The sequence below is a fragment of the Molothrus aeneus genome, chromosome 10 (assembly GCF_037042795.1).
Source record: "Molothrus aeneus isolate 106 chromosome 10, BPBGC_Maene_1.0, whole genome shotgun sequence".
Classification (NCBI taxonomy): Eukaryota; Metazoa; Chordata; class Aves; order Passeriformes; family Icteridae; genus Molothrus; species Molothrus aeneus.
Window position 1 is genome coordinate 14,817,130 of NC_089655.1, and position 19,806 is coordinate 14,836,935.

Here is a 19,806-nt window from a genome sequence, read left to right on the forward strand (position 1 = left end):
TTTAACCGGCCACATTTACATACTCTCTAAGTGTTTAACTCTGCTCCCCACTGAAAAATGCAGCCACGTGTGTCATGGCAGGGGCTACTGAGTGCTTCAGAAATACCTGGCTCTGATTTGGGTATCTTAAAGAGGACTGACCATATTGAATGTCAATACTTACAAATCCCATCCTTCTGTTCCTGTTTCCAGGGACAACTGCTTGTTGGAAGATGGTTGTACAGGGCCAGCATACCTCTGAGGATGCTGAGCAGTTGTTAACTGTTTCTGGCCTGTCATGAGATTTCCTACAGCACAGTAATCTGTGTGTAGGTTTGGTCTTATTGATCCCCAGAGGAATTCCTAGCAGCATGTGGAAGGGACTAAGTTCAGCAACCTGAAAAAGATGTGAAACTTCATTTCCTAATCTTTGCATTGCCCCTAACAGTCTGATCTGGAAATCTGGCAAGAATTTATGGCAGAGCCTTTCTAGGAAGGACACTGGATCACTTTATCTTCCCAGCACTAATTATCTGACATGTCATAAGGGCTTAGGAAAAGGGCAGAGGTTGTGGTGCAGGCTCACAAAAAGGTGAGACATAGCCATACCCTGAGATGAGAATCTTTGAGTAATTTCTAAAGTGCTGAGTCCAGCTTGGGCTTTTCCTTGGTGTGAAGGTTGCCCCCAAAACCAGACTCACAAGTACTTCATCTTGATGGCTCACTTGGTCAGTGGTTGGGCAATGTAAATGGTGGTAACTCTGACTTCACAGAGGTAACTCTGTCTTCAGGACTGCCTGAACAGCAGTTCCTGTGGAGCACTTCAGATGTAGTCATTAGGTATCTTTTCTCCTCCCCATCTCTTTGCAATATCATTCCAATGCCTCCTTCCTCCCTTGATCTGATTTCAGCAAGAACAACCTGAGGTTATTCCAAAGAGGAAATTTTTTCAGTGGTGATTCTGAAGGTGATCAGATTCTTGCCAGTCTCAGGAAGTTAATTTTGTAACTAGGGTATTAAGTTCATAAATGAGCATGGGCACCATCCATCACTGAGTTCCTGGTGGACACTTGGTAAGATTTGGGTAGAAAAGTGATTTCTTGCTATAACTTCATAACTTCATAGAGAATTATGACCAAGACCTTGGAAGCATCAGGAACATGATGAGAGAAAACAGGATGGGTAAATGGCAAGGACTAGGTCTTTACAGAGCCCATCTCCTGGGAATGCACTTAGAAAACTCTTCCATGGATGATACCAGGGATGATTTTTATCTTGTCAGGACCTTGGTGCACATCTCTCATGGCTCATGTACTGAGCATGACACTCACACACACATGGATCTGCCTTACTCTCAGTCAGCCTGGGTCTCACTCTCCTTGTTTCCCCTCTCCTGCCCTGGGACTGTGACACCAGGAACTGCTGTTCTCCATGTGGCACACGTGGGGAAAGTGGCCACACTTTGTGGCTGACCCTTCTGACAGGGCACACCTTCCATCTGCCACATCACTGCTGAACCTCCTCTCCAGATGCCTCGCCACACCTGTCCCAACGTGACATTCTCATTAGTTTCATACATTTTGAAAATTACATTTCTTGTTGATATGATGTAAAGCTACCCCCTATCTACAACATTTAACTCCCTGCTTTTCCTACCATTACCTCTCTAGTACTATGAAACTCATTGTTTCCAGGAATTTGATTGTGTCTGACTTTTGTTTTCTATCTGGCCTCTGGTACAGAATGTCCAGTGAAAGAACAATACTAAAATAGAAAAACTGAAAACAAAATAAATCCTACCATACGGGTCAAATCTCTTGGCCTCCAGGGGTTGGTTTTCGTGCCCTGGAATCTCTATCAGAGCTACCAGTATTGCTTTGGGAAACAACACATGAACAGCCAAGTGCAGGACCACCTTTATTCCTTGGCAACATGCTGCCTTGCACAGGCAAGCCCTGAGATCTGAGAGCTGTGGGTAATGACACACAAAGTACAGCTTTACACATGCCAAAACCACTTACTTACAGACGAGAAAGATTCCAGTGTTTTGGGGGCATTCTGAGGCACGGTCTCAGGCCCTGTAGTCATTTGTTGGTTGCTGATTCAGAAGAGAAGAAAAAATAAAGATAACAGGTGAAAACTGAGAAGCTGGGGAGGAGACACGATTCCTTTCATAGCCCTCACTAGAGAGAGATTTGGAGGAGAAGTCAGGAGTTCAGCCAGCCTCACACAACTTCAGTGTGTTACATGTAAACACATTTTAGCTACAGCCAGATGAAATCCATCATGTGAAGAGTGGAATTAAACTACTCTCAAAACTGTAACCTTATTAAAACTGGTGGGAAAATATGAATGTTTGAATGACTGCAAAAAGAGGGTTGATTATTAGCTTGGTTTATCTCCAGATGATTAGGAATTCCAGGTCATGTCTGCTGACCAAACATAGATTGGCTTATGCTTTTTCTATCCCCAACATTTGAGAATGAATGACAGCCTACTTTAAATTGTATTTTCAGAATATATTCCCTGTGTGCAATCAGTATCAAATAAATCCCATCAGTCCCTCCAATGGATGCTGCCCCTATCAACCACAAATTTCAATACCAAGGAGGAAATCTGAGCTTTGCTCCTGGAAATGATGGTTTCAATTCATCTGTGTAGGTAAAAGCTCTGGTTTTGGTGCTGTTCACTGACCTGTGGTTTATGGGCAATGGGAGTCATTTGAAGGAAGTCTTTTCCAACAACTTTTTTGTAAAAGTTTGTACTGAACGGCAGCCCTACAGGAGTGAGCAGCAGATGAAGGGTTAAGCTTTCCTTGTGCTGTTGCCCTCTCCAGCCCTTCAAGCCATGATCTTTGGCTGCTACAGCTGCTACCATGGTCAAACACAGTCTGCCTCTCACTGCAGACCAGGCTGGACACAATCCTGACTAATTCCAGGGAAGATTTGCAGATCCTCCTGACATCTGGGCAAAGACATCTGGGTGCTGCCTGCAAAACAGAGCTCAGAGCTAAGGTTCAGCAGGGGTGTTTCTCCTGGATGGATGGAGGAGTAAGTGGGAGAGAGAGAAGAAAAAGCAGCCTGCAGAAAACAACAGTCTTTTTAAGGTTTTTCTAGACAATGTAAACCTGAGCTAAACACATGTGGTCCTACCAGTCTGCCCTTTTCCTCCAGAACCTTGGGGACTTCAAATGAAAGAGCAAGTCACAGAGTTCAAAAGAAACAAGGTGTTGCTCTTTCCTGTGAAGTGCTGAGTAAATCTGCAAAACTCCTTCCTGTAGAATGCTGCAAGTGCCAGAAGTTTAAAAAAACAAACAGCTGAATTTATGGAGGGAAAATCGAGTGAACAAAATTAAAGTTAAAAGTACTGGCACCGGCTCAAGATTTATTCAGACATGGATCAGGGCAGGCTATAACACATTTTGGAGAAGGGTCACTGTTCTTGCATTATTTCCTGGCTCTACAACCAGCTGCCACCAGAAACATGGGCTGGAGTGCTGCTGTCTGGCCATTCCCATTTTCTGGTCCAGTTGTGAAGCTTGTGCCTTCAACCTGAAACCAGAGTAATGCAGCTGTGCCTGCTCTGCACACCTGCTGCTCTGCGCACCTGCCCATACTTACAACAACTTACAATCAGATGTTTACACTTACACATGAATTTTAGCTCAAGGATGAATTCAGGGGTGTCTGGGGGCAAACTTTAGTGTATGCAAGGACAGAGAACCACGTGTGAGCCCGTGCTTCCCAAACACAGGCACACACAGTGAGACCTTCCCCGAGAAATGTCTAAGAGAAGAGGAAGCCAGGCTGCTCACCTGCAAGTCTTGGCAAGTGTTGAAGCTTGTTTTTGCCAGAAAAGGAAACAGGTATCGTTTACTACCCACAGAGCTGAGATCTGTGCTGAGTACAGCGCTGAGGCTGCTCTCTGACTCACACCCCCAAGGGAGTGACATGACCAAGGTGCTGAGCATTTGGCCAGGGCTGTGGCACACGAGGGCAATCTCTCTGAACAATTAGAGGAGTCTCTCTACCTGCAGACAGAAACATCCCAGTTTGATTTCAGGGACTGTCTGTACACACACCTCTTCTCATTGGTCATGCTATTGTTAAGGACAAAAATTCAACTTGCATGTTTACTTAAGAGCAGGCCAATCACTGAGGACTGTCACTAGGGGAGTACCTTTAGCCTAAAGAATACAGAGGAGATTGCAACATCTTGGATAAACCCAGGTCTTTCAGCTGAGATTAATGATCTGAAGAAATGGTATTTCCCAAAAGTCAGGTATAAAAACTAGGTGAAAATAGAGTGAAAACTCTTTGGGAGTCCCAATGGAAAAAAAAAAAACAAACCAAAAAAAAAAAAAAACCAAAAGAACCTCAGGCAGAGGAGGAAAGACAGTGATTAGGAGTAAAAAGAGGTTTTATTTTGCCCATTGAGGCAGAGCAGAAAATCATCCAAGAAAAGAAATCAGATATTTCATGACTCAAAGAAAGGAAGGAAGTTCAGAAGAGGAGACTAGGTGCTCTTAGGGGTACTGTAAAATCCACTGCAAATTCCAGAGCACTGAGAACATTGATGAGTGATGAAGGGGAAAAGCGGACTTTCAGTGTTTATCTTGCTATGTAAATTCCTTGTGATGATTCCACAGAAATAGTTTCTGGGTTTTGAAATCTTTCATGAAACATGAATAAAAAGAATCAACCTCAAATTGTCCCTAGAAAGCAAAATACAATTTTGGTGTTCATGAGGCTGGCACTGTGCATGAGGGGACTGTATAAACTCTGTGTACAGATTGTCAGGGATGTTCAGTGGTCAAAGAAGCACTGGTGACTTGTGCTGCAGCCTGTGAGGGCTGCAGGAGGTGTGAGAGCACATGGATGTGTGTCCTTATTGCCTTTCATTGGCTTTGTTTGACCCAAGGCCACTCTGTCAGCCAGTAGCCCTGCCCAGTGCAGCACCATGAGGGACAGAGCAGCAATGGGATGGCTGCACAGCCCCTTAGGAGCACAGCATCCACCTCCAGGCTGCAATCCCACAGTAGTCCTCTCAGAATATTGCTATTTCCAGTCTAAGTTCCATGTCCTTCTGGAAGGGGAAGACACTGAGCACAAATGCTCTCCTACAGTATGAGCAAGCAGTCAGACTCACACTACAGACAGTTTTGGCACAAACTGTCCCCCAGAGTGCCACGACGACGAATTCTAAGATCAACCCTAAGCCAAAAATTCCCAAGGACACAGTGGCCATAAATCTCAGTCCATCCAAGAGCTAGCAGCATGGTCAGGGTGCTACAACATGCATCACATGCTGGTGCATGCATTTCCCCAAGATCAGTCTTGATGTGCCTCCCAGTACCAGTGCAATCAGATCATTGGTACCCAGGACTCCTCCCTGTACTTTCCTAGAAGGTTCAGTATAAAGTCCAAGACCTTCCCATTCCTCCTTCTGTTCCCCCTCCTGGCTGCTGAGAGCCTGTAGACAAAGGATCTAAACCTTCTAAAAGTGTCTTGGTAACTTTTAACCCTGTCCAGAGCTGACCTTGCACTGCAGGAGTCAGTGAGAAGCTGCCCAATCTGTCGGGGTAGGGGCTGGCAGGAGGGTCAGGAAAGGGGTGAATCAGTTCAGTGCTCTGAAGCACCAGGAACCCTGCACATTCCTGTGCAGATGGACACTGTTAGACTGAAATGACTCTGCAGATGTTAACAATCAAATCCAGACACTCCTAACTCTGCTCTCCTCAGGTCCACATGAGTTTCTACCCTACCTCTTTACCAGGCAAGGAGTTGTTCCTCACAGGAATCAGCTCCAACAGCCAGCACCATGCTGGTTCTCCTGCTCCCTGTATCAGAGTTCTTCATGAATACACAGATAAATGCAGCTACTTTGTTATCTCTGCATTGCCAAAGAAAACTTTGCTGCTTTCCTCTTCTCCACTCCCAGAAGTATAAAACTGTGGTGCACAGAGACACAGGAACACACCATTTATTCACATGCAGAATCACAGTTCCCTAATCCTTCAAAAGTGAAAAAAGGCATAACTGGAAAAGTTTGCTACCAGGCAACTGGGGTGGATTTCATCACACCAGCACTGCTGCCTGGACACTGGAGACCCGCAGCCACGAGTGTTTTGAGAGCAAACCAGCTCTGCTTTGTCTCTGGCCGGTGGAGCAAGATTGCAGTGGCTTTTCTCCCCTTTGACCCCCCTGGCATTGCACAGGACTGGTCAGGTAATCACGAGTCTGTTTGTTTGTCTGTTTGCAAATCTCAGGAAGCAGCTCCAGCAAAATCTCCTAAGTCATCAGAATGCAGCAAAACACGGTGTCAAAACAATGCAACCCCATCCCTACCTCCAGCAGGACCTTTATCAGGAATTATCACCTGCTTATCTCAGAGTTTGGGATTACAGCAGGTCCAGGCTGAAGGACCCCTCTGTCCAGCCTGCGGTGAGGGCGGGCAGCACCACCCAGCCCATGCTGTGCCCTCTGAAGGAGACATCATTTCCTCACTTTGCCTGCTATGATGCGTCAATATTCAAATATTCGTGCAGGAGAAAGGGAAACTAGAGTAACTGGACAAACACACATCCAAGACACAGGACACTCCTTCCTGGTCTGTAATCTCCTGGTTCAATAAACCTTAGCAATTCACTGAAGAGAAATTTCTCCCAGTAATGCAGAGGTGCACCGTCCTTATTAAAATGGTAGGTTCAAAAGTTTGGATTTGTTCGTGGATGATGAGTGTTTGCACAGCTGCCTCTCTGAAAGCCCTTCAAAATCAGAGTGCTCATGATTCCCATGGCCGCTCTACTGCCTCCTCTGTGGCTGGTTATCCCACGCGTGCTGCGTGTCCAGGAGCCAGGCAGCGAATCTGCCGGGGGAAATGTCCCCTGCCTTGCCTGGCGGCACTGAGCGGGGCTGGGACGGGGTCACACACACAGGACAGGTGGAACTGGCACAGCCCTGTCCCCACTCCCCTGCCCGCTGTGCTGGCTCCGGGAGGGAGACCCGGAGAGCCAAGTTTACAGCTCCAGCGGCTGAAGGACAGCGGCGGGCTGCCAGCCCCAAGGAAAGCACCCCCAGCTCGAGGAGGGGGCAGACGAGGGCACAACTAGGGCACCCTTTCGAGGTGCCAAAACAGCCAGGGGTGCCAAGGCAGCCGCCCTGTGGGGGACAGAAGGGATCATTCCTCCGTAGGGAGGGGCAGCGCGGTGCGGTGCGGGGCAGTGCGGTGCAGGGGGGGGTCACCGGCGCTGAGGGAAGGGTCACTCCCCTGAGGGAGGGGTCACTCCCGGCCGCACCCGGGGCTGCGCGGCCCCCACGGAGCGGTGCGAGGCGGTGCGGTGCAGGGCGATGCGGGGGGTCACGGGCCCTGAGGGAGGGTCACTCCCGGCCGCGCCCGGTGCGGTGCGGTGCGGGGAGTCAGTCAGCGCTGAGGGAGGGTCACGGGCCCTGAGGGAGGGTCACTCCCGGCCGCGCCCGGGGCTGCGCGGCCCCCGCGGGGCGGGGCGGGGCCGGGGCGCGGCCGGCAGGGGGCGCGCTGGGCGCGGGTTCAAGAGGCGCGCGGGGCGGCGCGCGGGCGGCAGAGCAGCAGCGCAGCGCGCGGGGCAGAGCGGCGCGCGCCCTCCGTCTGTCCGTCCCCTCAGCCCGCAGACATGGCCAGCGGAGGGCTGCAGCTCCTGGGCTTCGTCATGGCCTTCCTCGGCTGGATCGGCATCATCATCAGCACCGCCATGCCCCAGTGGAAGATGGCATCCTACGCGGGGGACAACATCGTCACGGCCCAGGCGCTCTACGAGGGGCTGTGGATGTCGTGCGCCATGCAGAGCACGGGGCAGATCCAGTGCAAGGTGTACGACTCGCTGCTCAAGCTGGAAGGTAAGCTGGGGCTGGGAAGGTGCTGAAAGTGTCGAAGTGTCCGTCCCGTCGAGGCTGTCCCCTCCGCCTCGGCGCCTCTGGCTTCGGTCGGGGCGGAGGGGACCAGTCCCGCAGGGTCATTACCCGGTGTCGGTCGCGTCGAAGTTTAGGCTGAACTATTTGGACTGAGTTTGCCAGTCCTATTGCACGTCCAATGTCCCATCTCCGTCGTCATCCCTCGCGCCCGCCCGGGTGCCTGTCGCGTACGGGATGCCGCTGCTGTCGGGTCCCACGGTCTCTGTCCCGATGAATTTACTCAGCCTGTCCCTTCAGGGTTGAAGGTGCAGGTCCCCCATCTCTTTCATGACTCCTCATCCTGTCGGAGGTCGGATGTGTGCCTCTTGGGGCTCCCCGGGAGAGGAGCGGGGGCGCTCCAGGGGCAGTGCTCGGGCAGGAGCGGGAGCTGCCCCGCATCCCCCTGCCCGCTGCCCGTCCCCCCAAAAATGCCCCGGGGGGAGGAAGGGTGAGATTCTGTACGTGCGTTCCGGAAAGCGCCGTGTTTGCGAACAAGAGCTTTTGGCCGTGGAGGTCCAGCCCAGAGACTGGGCTGCCTTCGCTGGGCAGCAGCGCTCAGCAGCGTGGCCGGAGTGGGCTCTTGGAGCACGGGTCCCGTTTGCCTTTGGCTGTTTTGGTCTTTTGTTCTCTGAGAAAGTCGCTGCTGCTCCCGCGGGGCTTTTAAGCTGAGGGCTGGCAGGTGAGCTGGCCTCCTGCCCAGGTAGCACTGCCTGGAGCTTTTAGGCAGGCCAGTATGCCAAGATAATATTTGGATCTCTTATCTTGTCCTGGGATGGTGAAGCCATGGTGTGCAGGCAGGAGCTGCAGCCTGGCCGGCTGGGGGGGCATGGGGGTATCAGCCTGGCCCCCTGTGGGTCATTCGGGTGCTCAAGCCGAGCTGGAGCCTCAGAGAGGGCTGTTTCTAGAGCGCTGGGGCAGATAACTTAGGCTGAGACCGAAAGGGGTTAAATGTACTTTCTCAATATCCCTTGTCTCATCGCGAGTCCTGGAACACCCTCATCCCTCCCTAATTAATAAAATAATAATTGCCACTTTGGTCACCTTCTCTTTCCCAAAAGAATGAGCAGGCAGTTTCACGTAAACCGATGTCGGCGGGGAGTGTCCCCGAGTCCGATTGCCACCAGCCCTTCCCGTGTGTCACGCGGTGAAGCCGGAGCCACCTTCGCGGCCAGCCCACGTCTGTCTCTCCCGGCTGTTCCCTGCCCCAAAGCCCCGCAGGAGGTGCGGGTCGCGCCCATCGGGAGCGCTTCGCACCCACTCGGCACTCGCAGGGTGCGGGGCTGTGCTGATCGGGGCAGGGCTGGGCGCGCAGTCCGGACTGCTCGGGGTGCTAATTATGTGTCAGCTCAGCCTCAATCCTCTTATCTCTCACTGGGGGTGGGGGGCGAAGATGCCAGCAGTGGCTGAGGAATCTCCATCCACCCCCCTGGATGGCTTGCGAAAGGTAACCTTGCCTCGGGGGCTGTGTGCAGCCCATTGTGCTGTAAATGGAACCCGCCTTGAACAGGCTCCCCAAAACCTGCCCCAGGCCCTCCTGACCTGGCCATTCATGGCCGAGCACCGAAACTAGCTGCTCCCCTCACCTGTGTCCGGCCAACAATGCGAGCCCTTCTCTTCCAGGGGAGGGAGTGACAGGGACCGAGGCTGAGCTTGTGGCGACCTTGTATGTTCTCGCCGAGCTCTGCGGGACGGTGTGCCTGAGAATTCTCAAATAACAGGGAGATCATAGGGTGTGTTATCTTCACGGGGAAAATCAGTGAGGGCTGGCAAAAGGGCTCCTCGTTCTTGTGCTCCCTCAGCTTGCTTAGGCTGTGCCTTTCCCGCTTTTAGGCAGATCATGCCTAGGGACATACACCTTATCTTTAGTTTTCCCTCCTGGTGTCCCTTCAAGGTCTTGCAGTCACATAGGCCTGGGTTGGGACCAGCAGCTCTGGTTTGAGTGGAGGTGCCAAAACAAAAACCAAAACCAACCCCCCCCCTCAACAGCCACACCCCGGGACAGGTGCCGTGGAGAGCTCCCTTACTGCATTCATCTGTGTCCTGGTGAAGGTGGCACAGCTGTGTGGGCAGAACTTCTGCCTGGCCGTGCTTTCCTGCCGGGGCTTCATCTGCCCCAGGTGCTCTGAGCCACATGTCAGAGCCACATGCACTGATGGGAGAGGCTCAGGTCTGTAATTACTTTGTCCCTGTAGAAAGGACTGAACCTTCTTGCACCTGCAGTAACTCGTGTTTGTGGGAATGCTGGAAGGCTTTGCCAGCAAGTTTTGGAACATCTGGCAGGTGTTGCTATTCCTGTGGATGTGTCGGTGTTCGGCTGCAAGGCAGAGATGGGGTTGGCACAAGCTGATGAGCACCATTAGCCAGCCGAGGGGCCTCCAGCCTCCCGTGTGGGCACGCTGCTGGAGTGCACCCGTGCTGGCACTTCTCCCGCAGCTGTGTTCAGCTGAGGGCTTATGTCACTGCTCCTATTCAGGCGACAGAAAGGCTGCGTTTTGCTGGCTTACGTGAAAAGCAGTGCGTGGCCACACGCAGACATAGAGGCAACAAATGCCAACCTTGCAACAAGGCTTTGTTGCACAGCCTCAGCATTGTTCTTGTGGCCCTCCAGCATGGTCCATGGAGCTTAGCCCAGCTTTGTGCTCCTCGGGGTCTCAGGGGGACGGTCCCAGACACGAAGGAGTAGGGCTCCTGGTACCTGTCTCTGAAAGTTTCCAGCCCCACCTAACCACATTCTCCTGTTCAGGACAGATGTTGTTCTGGATCCTGTCTAGGCTGTTTTAGTTGAAGATACTCATCGACCTGTTTGATTTTGCTGGGAGAGGTTCTGTGTTTGAGACAAGCTGAGACTCATCTATCACTTCATCACCAAACCTAGTACATCCACAATGAGCCTTTGTGCCCTAGCCCAGAAAATAAACAAGGTTTTGAATGCCCTCTGGGTCAAGCAACATGGCTGAAATGTGAAATCTTCCCTCCTACACCTTTACCACCCTGGCTGAGCCTGTTCCAGGAGCTGGGGAAGAGAATGGGTGGGGGGAAGGAACGGTTCATGCTCAGGTTACTGCTGCTCAGTTCTGGTGGTAGGGGAGTTGGGATGGTGGCCCAGGGACAGACAAAGCATGAGGGACATGTGTCCAATTCTCCATCTTTAGATCTTGATTAAGCAGGTAGAACCTGCTGGTATCTGTGCTTTCCTGTGGGTTAAGGGTTAATTTGCTACTGTGTTTCTCAATCCTTGTTCCTTCCTGATGAAAAAATGTGATTAAGTGATAAAACAGTCTCATTTGTGCCGGCTTTGAGAAGGTAGAGGGTTACTTGGAATGCCACCGAGGCTGTTCCTGTGCAGGGCCCTGGTGTGTCTGCAGGAGGGGATGGATGGAGTCTGTCGCAATAGACTGGCTTTATTGCTCTACAGGCAGTTTCTAAGCAGCTTTTAGTAGCTGGTAGTTACTATGTGTTACTAAATCTCTTGGTGAGGGAACTTCCAGGCTTTGTGGGAAAACAGGCTGCCCAGGTCTCCTCTGACCAGGAATCTGGAAGTGGTGGTATCATGCTTGTCTTACCAATCTTTATTTGTCAGTGAGGGTAGGAGGGCATCGAACCTTACTTGCTTTCAAATATGCAGAGTACAAGGCCACTGTTACCTACTGAACTCGCCTCTTGTGCACTGGACATGCCAGTAGGGAGTTCCTAACCTTCCCATTTTGTAAAAAAAAAAAAAAAAAACAAAAAAACAGGACCCAGAGTCCCTGTCCTGCCTGGATACCTCGGTATGGTCATTTAGACTTGTAGGGAAGGTGCTTTGAAAGTGTCCAGACTGGAGTCTGCTGCTGGGTATGCAAGGTGGGCCTTTGCAGGGTCTGGTAAGGGGGTTGAAAGCCTCCAAGCTATTAGCAGTTTTTGAGAAAAACTTCAAAGTGTGAGAGGGATGTTTGCTGGCCACCTCTGAAGCTTGCTCAGATCTTCAGTCCCCTGTCTACTAACCAAAAGTAACTTTCACATGCTGGCAGGGCAGACCTGCAGGATCTCAGCTCTCGCTCCTTCCAGGGAATCCAGCTTTCATGGAATCCCAGTGGAAAGGCTTTGAAGGCTGCTGGCTTCTCTCGCAGGTGGGCAGTGGAACATGCTTCCTGTACTGCAGGGCTGCTTGTAACTCCTGGGGAACTTCCCTCATAAGGACTAGAGGGAACTGCAAAGCATCTGTTTCACCTGTATTTTGTCATCAGTTAGTTGGATGAAGGCCCATGGGAAGGGAAGGAAAAGTCCTTATTTTAAATTAAGGCAGTTGATGAGCATCCATATCAGAGAATCTGCACACAAAGCCATTACAGCAATTTTGCCTTACAAACAGGCATTACAAAAATCCTATGGCACTTTTCCAACAGCTTTTCTGTAATATAAATGACATAAACAGATTGAATAAGGAAATGGGATGATAGAGAAAACCTTCAAACATCTGCAGGTGAAGTGCTGAAGTATTTTTTTATATAACTAAGCAGTTACCAGCAATTACTTCTGTCTCAGTTAATGATAGTTGTGGGAAGGAAAGCATATTACTTAGGCCTCAGATAAACTGAATAAGGTTGTTTGTGTCCAAAACCACTAACACTAATTCTGAATGGTTTGTTAGTATTTTTTTAAAAGATGTGGGGTTTATTCTGTGAAACAGGTGTGAGCTGCAGCTGCATGTTTGTGGACTTTGGGGTTTATTTATGCCCTGTAGAATGCACATTTGTTATTAATTGTCATGAGGCATTTTAAGCCTCTGTTTTTCAGTTCTTGCTGCTTTGTTGCTACAGGGTTTTCAGACCATGTCTCTCATTGCTAACCAGCAATCAAAAGGCTTGGCTTCAGAGTGAATACTGGTTTGTATTGACAAAATACTGTTGCCATCTGACAGCTCTTGTTTGGTGCCAGGCCACTTTGTCTCACCTTGTATAGGACTGTTTTTTCCCCAAGGGCTCCCAAGACTGCCTGGGTTTTCCTGTTCCTGTTGGTGAGACAGTTGCAGCAGCAAGGAGTGTGGGGGAAATCCTGTTTTCCCTCTAATATGGTAGAAGTTGTAAAGTTAAATTGCAGTGGATTACTTCTACTTGCTGTCAGCAGCCTGTCCTGTTTAGCAGGTTGAGACAATATTGTACTTGTATAATTTTGGATTTTTAAAGCATCTGGAAAAGCCCGTGTGAACAACAGAACTATTATTAAAGTAGCTTTCTCAGCCCCTGGATGTGCAGCTTCCATTGACAGCGTGTCTGTTAATGTGTAGTTACTAACTGGTAGCTTGTATGATGATTAACTGTGGCCAGTGCACTGCACACATTGCAAAAGTGATTGGAGGACAAAAGCCCTGCCTCCCAGGCTGTGCTGGGAGCACAGGGCAGGTGGAGGATGGTTGGCTAACACAGCCATGTCACATTTCAGCTTCTTGGGACAAAGGAACAGAATGTTCTGCAAGGGCAGAACCTGTTCTGCTGTCCCACTGCAAGTTTCCTCCATGTTTCTGTCCCTTTGTGAGCCATGCATGAGGAGGGGGCGAGGGCACCAGGAGTTGTCCCAGCAGCATCTGCTGAGAGTGGGCAGCCCTGGGGAATGCTCACAATGCTGTATTTTGTTCAGCTGCTTCTGCAAAGCTGTCGTGGCATGCATCCAGTTAATACTTATACATATTGAGATTTTGGTGTGTTTCATAGTTGGATTTTTAGAGGTCATAGAAACATTTTCCAGCATTTTCCTGTGTTGGTCCCTTGGCACTGTGTGTGAAGGTGAAATGTTTTTTTCCACCCTTATGACTGTTTTTCTAGTTTTTAGAGATAGCATTGCCTATTTTGAGCCTCATGAAAGAACTCTTCCAAAACCCTCTCCTATAAAGTAATTTCTTCTGCAGCAAGACTGAGCCAAACTTCTTGTAGTCTTGATAAAACAGGTTTGGTACCTCTGCAGAACATAGGGTTTCCCATGCCTAGTACAAACTGGTACTCAGCCATAGGCCTCTCCAGAGCTTCTGCTGTGGGGCACAATTTAGCCTTAAATGTATGGCAGCTGAATTGGTTGCCTGTCAGCTGAAGCCTTTCTGAACGCTGGCATCGCTTTTGTAAGGTAGAAATTACTTTTGGAGTGTAATCTCTGACACTGGAGATAAATCAATTAAAAACGAGTTTGGATAGTGCAGTGGTGATTTATGCTAAAGTGACAACTGGCTTTGTTAATGGGTTTCTGTACATGCAGCAGATGGGCTTAGATTAACACATGGGTGGTGCAGAGGTGTGTCACCTTCCCCTTTGAAGGAAGTGAGAGATGATATTAGCCAAGCTGATTGAGGAATTTTTCCCAAGAAAGCCAACACTCATGAAAGTGTGTTCCTTCCTGTTCCTCCGATGGTCTTTTTGTTGTGTTGTTTGTAACTGGTTTCATAATGTGTTTACAGAACAATTAGGTTGTGTGTAAAGGGGCAGATCCAGATCTGTTTTAGAGCAGAGTTAGAGTCTGGCGTTGGTATGGGTCACAGGAGTTTTCTGCACCAGCAGCTCTGTGGGACCAAGTGTAGTAAAGAAGCTGCAGAGGATGGCTGTGGGGCTTTGCTCTCCTCCTGGCCAGGTCTGAGCTCTGAGTTTCAGACTGGGCCACAGAGCCCATTGTTGGGGCAGGGACTCAGATGGGCTCACCATGCCAGCCCTGACTGAGTGTGCAGGTGCTCTCTTGAAGGCTTAAATCTTGCAGTTCAAGCCTGAAATGCTGTGCAGAGCTCTACCAGGATGCAGTCAGGGTGTTTTGAGGGGTGAGCTTCAGATCTGAGATTCTGTGTCAGGGGACACCTGTGCCTTGGGAACAGCATGCTCCTTGGAGCTTATTCATTTTATTAACTAGCCCTGTTTGTTCTCAGGGCTTTACAGGCCTGTGTATGAAAATTCATTCTGTTCAAACAAACTTGATTTGCCAGACAATGAAGCTCAGGCTCTTATTTCACTGCTAGTCAGGTGTTTTGTCACCTGAGGGGTTTTTTTAGTAATGACTTGATTTACATTACTACTTTTCTTTAGTATCAAGAAAATCTAAGTTCAGTAGCTCCCATTCACAGGATTAGTGTGTCTTCATGCCTTCAGATGACTCCATTTAAAAACCAAATCCCGAGGTACATCAAGTCTGTCTGCTGAGAACTCACTATGAGAGGCATCACCCCATGTTCCAACTCTTCAAAAGCACAAGAAGCTCTTAAAGCATTTAAGCATCTTTGAGCCAATTAGGTTAAATATTTTATGTAGAAAAGAAAACAAGGTATTTTTCAATTGTCTGGGAAAGTCCTATTTCTTTTGCCATTGTATTTTTGTACCCTCTGGGACTCAAACTGAGAATGTAGCACAAAAAACATCTGAATCAGCACTGAGTTATTTGTATAAAAGACAGGTTTTGGAAGTGTGGAGCAGTAAATGGCCTTGCTGTCTGCTGTGGCACTATTCATATGTATGTCACTATTCATATTAAAACATGTGCTTAAGTACTTTGTCAAGGTAGAACCTAAATCTGAATACTTCTTTTGATAAACAGATATGCCCTTCCAATTGGGATTCAAATGATCAAGGAACAAAAGATGTCTGAGGGCAATTCCCAGGTCATTTCCTGCAAAAGGCCGCTGCATGCCCTTGTTTGCCTTGCATTTTAGAAGAGGCAGAGAGCCCTCTGATCCTGATGCATGGCAACCTTGAGACTAAAGCTGAGAAGGCATGTCTTGCTTGGCTGTATCCTGTGTATTAGGGAGCAGGAATATTTAGATAGAAGATTATTGAGTCCAGTAATTTGAATTTTGATTTGTATCTTGAGTTTACTTTGTGGGTAACTCAAATCCTGTTGTCTTCCAGGCAGTCTGCAGGCCACAAGGGCTTTGATGGTGGCTTCAATACTCCTGGGGCTCGTTGGAATGTTTGTTGCTGTGACAGGCATGAAATGCATGAAGTGCATGGAAGATGACCAGGTGAAGAAGATGAGGATGGCTGTCTTCGGTGGGGTGATCTTCATCATTTCAGGTTGGTAACATACAGATGTGTTGAGTGTTGAATGTGCTGTTTCCTAGGTGGCATATATCCTGTGCAGGATGTGGGAGGGCTTGATGTGTTGCTCCAAGAGTATTTTGGTCTGGCAACTCCTTAGAGGACTTGGGTTCAGGCTACCTGAGGCACTTTGGTACTGGCATTACAACCTCCATATGGACTTCATGCTGTCCATATCTGTTGGCAGAGCTGAGTTTGACCCTGCTTCGGTGAGAAAAGGCTGTCAGCAGAGCAGTCCTGCCTTTGCTGCAGTGTAACTGTGGGAAGCCTCAAATCTGTTCTTCTCTCCCAACCAGCACTAAATGGAACAGCTCAGAACTTCCAGGGTAGCAGCAGCTCAGCTTTACTCCAGATGCTGATTCTGCTGCATCCTTATTTTTGCAGTGATTTTGCTGATTGTTTTTTTCTTAAGCCATGACATGATGTTCTGTTTGTGTGCAGGTCTGGCAGCGCTGGTGGCCACCTCGTGGTATGGCAACAGAGTGGCTCGGGCCTTCTATGACCCTTTCACCCCTGTCAACACCAGGTACTGACCCATTTGGTGTAACACACTATAGTTTAGCATGACAAGTACTCACAGGGCTTAGGTTTGGGTAGCAGTCACTCAAAACAAAGAAAGGAATTTTCTGAACTAGCTGGGCTGCCTTCAGGCTGTACAGAAAGAGCTGGGACCAGATCTCATTCTCCATGTGGCTCTTAGGTCTTGGCTTTAAGGTAACATCACTGCCAGAGACCTCACAGCTGGACTTCTGTGATTTTTCCCCCACTAGGTGCTAAAGGGCTGGTTTGCACAGTGCTTGGCCTGCAGCTGTTGAGGGTGACCCAAAATACTGGAGAAACCCAACACTTAGCTTTGAGGGTCAACAAAGCCTGACTGCACCAAGCTGCTGCCTTATAGGAAACCACATCCATCCCAGTTTCTGCTTCCTCCTGCTATGTGTGAATGTATAACTGCAAGTAATACCTTGGGATTACAGTGATTCTCACTTTCTCCCTTCTTTCTTCTCCAGATTTGAGTTTGGGTCAGCTCTCTTTATTGGCTGGGCAGCTTCATCTCTGGCCATACTGGGGGGATCCTTCCTCTGCTGCTCCTGTCCACGGAGAGAAACTTCATATCCCCCCACCCGAGGCTACCCAAAAAATGCCTCCTCCACAGGGAAGGATTATGTATAATGAAACAAAGAAGAGGAGCCACCAGCACTGGTAGTGAAAGCATTTTGGAGAGGACACTACAATGCCACTGTCTTGAGCAGAGTCCAGGCTCTAGGTTCTGCCTTCCTCTTCTCCCAAAAATGTGTATATTTTTGTAATCCTCTTTGCTACTGGACATAACTTCTCCTTTCTCTCCCAGCCCGTGGAGGAAGGCTAGCCTAGATTCATAGGTTTTGCCACTGGAAAGATGAAACCTCCAAGCTTGGGTTAAGTTTAGTATTTGGGAGTAAAAGGGAAAATGATACTGTTTTTATAGACAGATGTTGGTGCTTTTTTTAGTTGGTTGTTTTTATTTTTTTTAAATAGATGGTAACAATTCAGTCCCATATCCCATTAAGTTAGAGCCCAGTGTGGTGTGTGTAGAAATTAAAGGAACATATATTATATACAGAATGATGAAACCAATAGCTTAAGGGGAAACATAATTTTGGGGAAAAGGCTTTACATGTAAGAATGTTTGGAGATGTAAAATGCTCTTGTACGGTCTTATTGGCATCATCTTCAGCACCCTCCTTTCCATGCAGACAAAGGGTCAGAAACAAATTGCTGTGGCTTAAGTGGAAATCCACACTGTCCGTGCACATGCTGTTGGCTAATGGAAGATGCAGTGTAAGGTAGAGACCACAGAAGTTACCAGACTCCCAAAGCATCTGCAGGTTTCCCTGGTGCCAGGGAAGAGCTCAAGGAAAAGGATTGCCTTCTGTTTTCACTGTGTGTCTATGGTGAGGCTGTGGCTGTTCCTTAGACACTGAGTGCTGCCAGTGATTGTTTCTCCATGTTCCCACCCCGGCAGCTGAGCTTGAAGCTTTATCCCTGTGTGTGTTACAGGTCACCTTTCACACTCTCCTTTTCCTCTAGGCTTTCTCATTTGGGCTTAGTTTCCCAATCTCTGTTTGCCTGATGCAGCTAGCTGTGTTAAACCAAACTGAATGCACTGCCACTCCCTGATGTTTCCCCAAGGATACCTCACACACTGCCATTCCATCCTGTCTATTTCTTGTAAACACTTCCAGTGATGATATGAAGGCAAATTCCAAGAAAACTGACCCAAAGGTTATGGCATTTGCTTGTAATCCAGGTTCACCAAAGAAGAAGAAACAACCATTTTAAAGAGATAGCCATTCTTGCATATTAAATCATGTCTAAAAAAATAATAATGCTGTTCATCAAAGGTTCCCACCCCTTCCCCTGAAACACCCACTCAGTCACTTGGTGTTGGCTGACACTGGGAGTTAAGTCTTGTGATTCCTAGAGGGATGGTGCCACTTCTCCAAAGCTCCAGAAGGAAACTGGTGCTTCTGACCAGGCTTTATAATTGTGTATATGTTCAGAGGCATCAGATCTCCTGATTTCCTTCCGTAGACAGGGAGAGCCTCTGGCTGAGCTGTGTACCACGTTGGTGGTCTGTACAAGCCTTGTACCTCTGTACCTGACTCCTGCAGCATAAAGTTACTAAAAGAAACCAACCAGAGCATTTGCTTCAGGCTTGAGTTGCTGTTGGCCTGTACTTGGAGCTGGGCCATGTGGCTTCCCCTTCTCCATGGGGAATTGCCTGTGCACAGCAGCTGCCTTGGGAGACCTCTTGTCTTGGGAGGTGGCAGCTCAGGTCACATTAAAGAGCTGCTGAAGTCTGTGCTTTTGTATTTGCATTAACCCTGAGCCAGGGAGCAGATGCTTGTACTGGGAACTTGTACAAAGTGTTTAAACAATTTCAATAAATGGACTTTTTTAAGGAAAATCAGACTATTACTTCATTTCTTGTTTTTGAGCAGAACTTGGAACAGTGCACATGGAAGTGAAAAGTGGGACTTGGGCTTTTGGGAGCCTGCCTGCCAGGATGGAGCTTGTTTAGCTGTGTGTATCTACAGCAGACTTAGGTGGGGACAGATCTTCTGCAGTGAGTCAGGCAGTTGTGGCCTCTGGCAGAAACTCACCCAGTAATTGCTCCGATTGCAGCCCAGGAACCAGAAGGTCTGCTCTGCTCCTCGGCAAGGCAGGCTGCACCCTGGGTGTGGAGCAGGAAGGGGCAGGGGGAAGGCAGACTGTCCCTGGCAGGGGAGTGGGAGCTGCAGGAATGGGGAAGGGATGGGACACAGAGCCAAGGTGTTCCCAGGAGAGGTGCTCTGCCTTCAGAGCAGGGAGAGTTCTGCTGATCCATGTGTGACTCCTTCATCTCACTTTAAGGTCCTTCAGGGAGTGTACTGTGCTTCTTTTGTGACAGCACAACCTTTCTTGCAGGCCAGGTAGAGAATGGTTCCTGTTGGGCATGGGGTCTTACAACCTACACTGATACCTCCCCAAGATAGCAAGGCTCTATCCCCCTGCTTCTACCTGCCCTTGAAACCTTTTTCTCTTCATCAGGGTTTTGAGTTCATCCCTTTCATATTTTTAAGTACTTGTGATGAGGGGCAAACTGTATTTAAAACATTTTCTTAAGCTCTGTCAAGGAGCTGCCTCTAGTCCCTCACTCTCCAAGGGCTGTTTGCTTTTGTGATTACAAACAATAGGAACAAAGCTAATTAGGCCTTGTAAAGCTGGCAGAGCAAAACAGCCAGGCATGTGGCTGGCTGAGTGAGCTTGCAGTGCCTGGAGCAGGCTGGTTGCCTGGCATAGTTTGGGGTCTATGGTCATTCTTATTCCAACCT

General features: G+C 48.8%; 1 protein-coding gene across 1 annotated transcript; it reads left to right on the plus strand.

Moving 5' to 3' along the window:
* Nucleotides 1–7,569: 7,569 nt before the first annotated feature.
* Nucleotides 7,570–18,899, plus strand: CLDN1 (claudin 1). The gene is made up of 4 exons (XM_066556453.1): nt 7,570–7,853; nt 15,761–15,925; nt 16,391–16,475; nt 16,960–18,899. The coding sequence occupies exons 1-4, from the start codon at nt 7,631–7,633 to the stop codon at nt 17,120–17,122; spliced, it is 636 nt and encodes a 211-aa protein (XP_066412550.1). The 5' UTR covers nt 7,570–7,630; the 3' UTR covers nt 17,123–18,899.
* The last annotated feature ends 907 nt before the right edge of the window (nt 18,900–19,806 follow it).

Bases quoted from the DNA above. Each gene is read 5' to 3' on its own strand.
- CLDN1 (XM_066556453.1), top strand. From the start codon at position 7,631: ATGGCCAGCGGAGGGCTGCAGCTCCTGGGCTTCGTCATGGCCTTCCTC. The intron at 7,854-15,760 runs GTAAGCTGGGGC...GTTGTCTTCCAG, and splicing joins CTCGCTGCTCAAGCTGGAAG to GCAGTCTGCAGGCCACAAGG. The intron at 16,476-16,959 runs GTACTGACCCAT...TTTCTTCTCCAG, and splicing joins TTCACCCCTGTCAACACCAG to ATTTGAGTTTGGGTCAGCTC.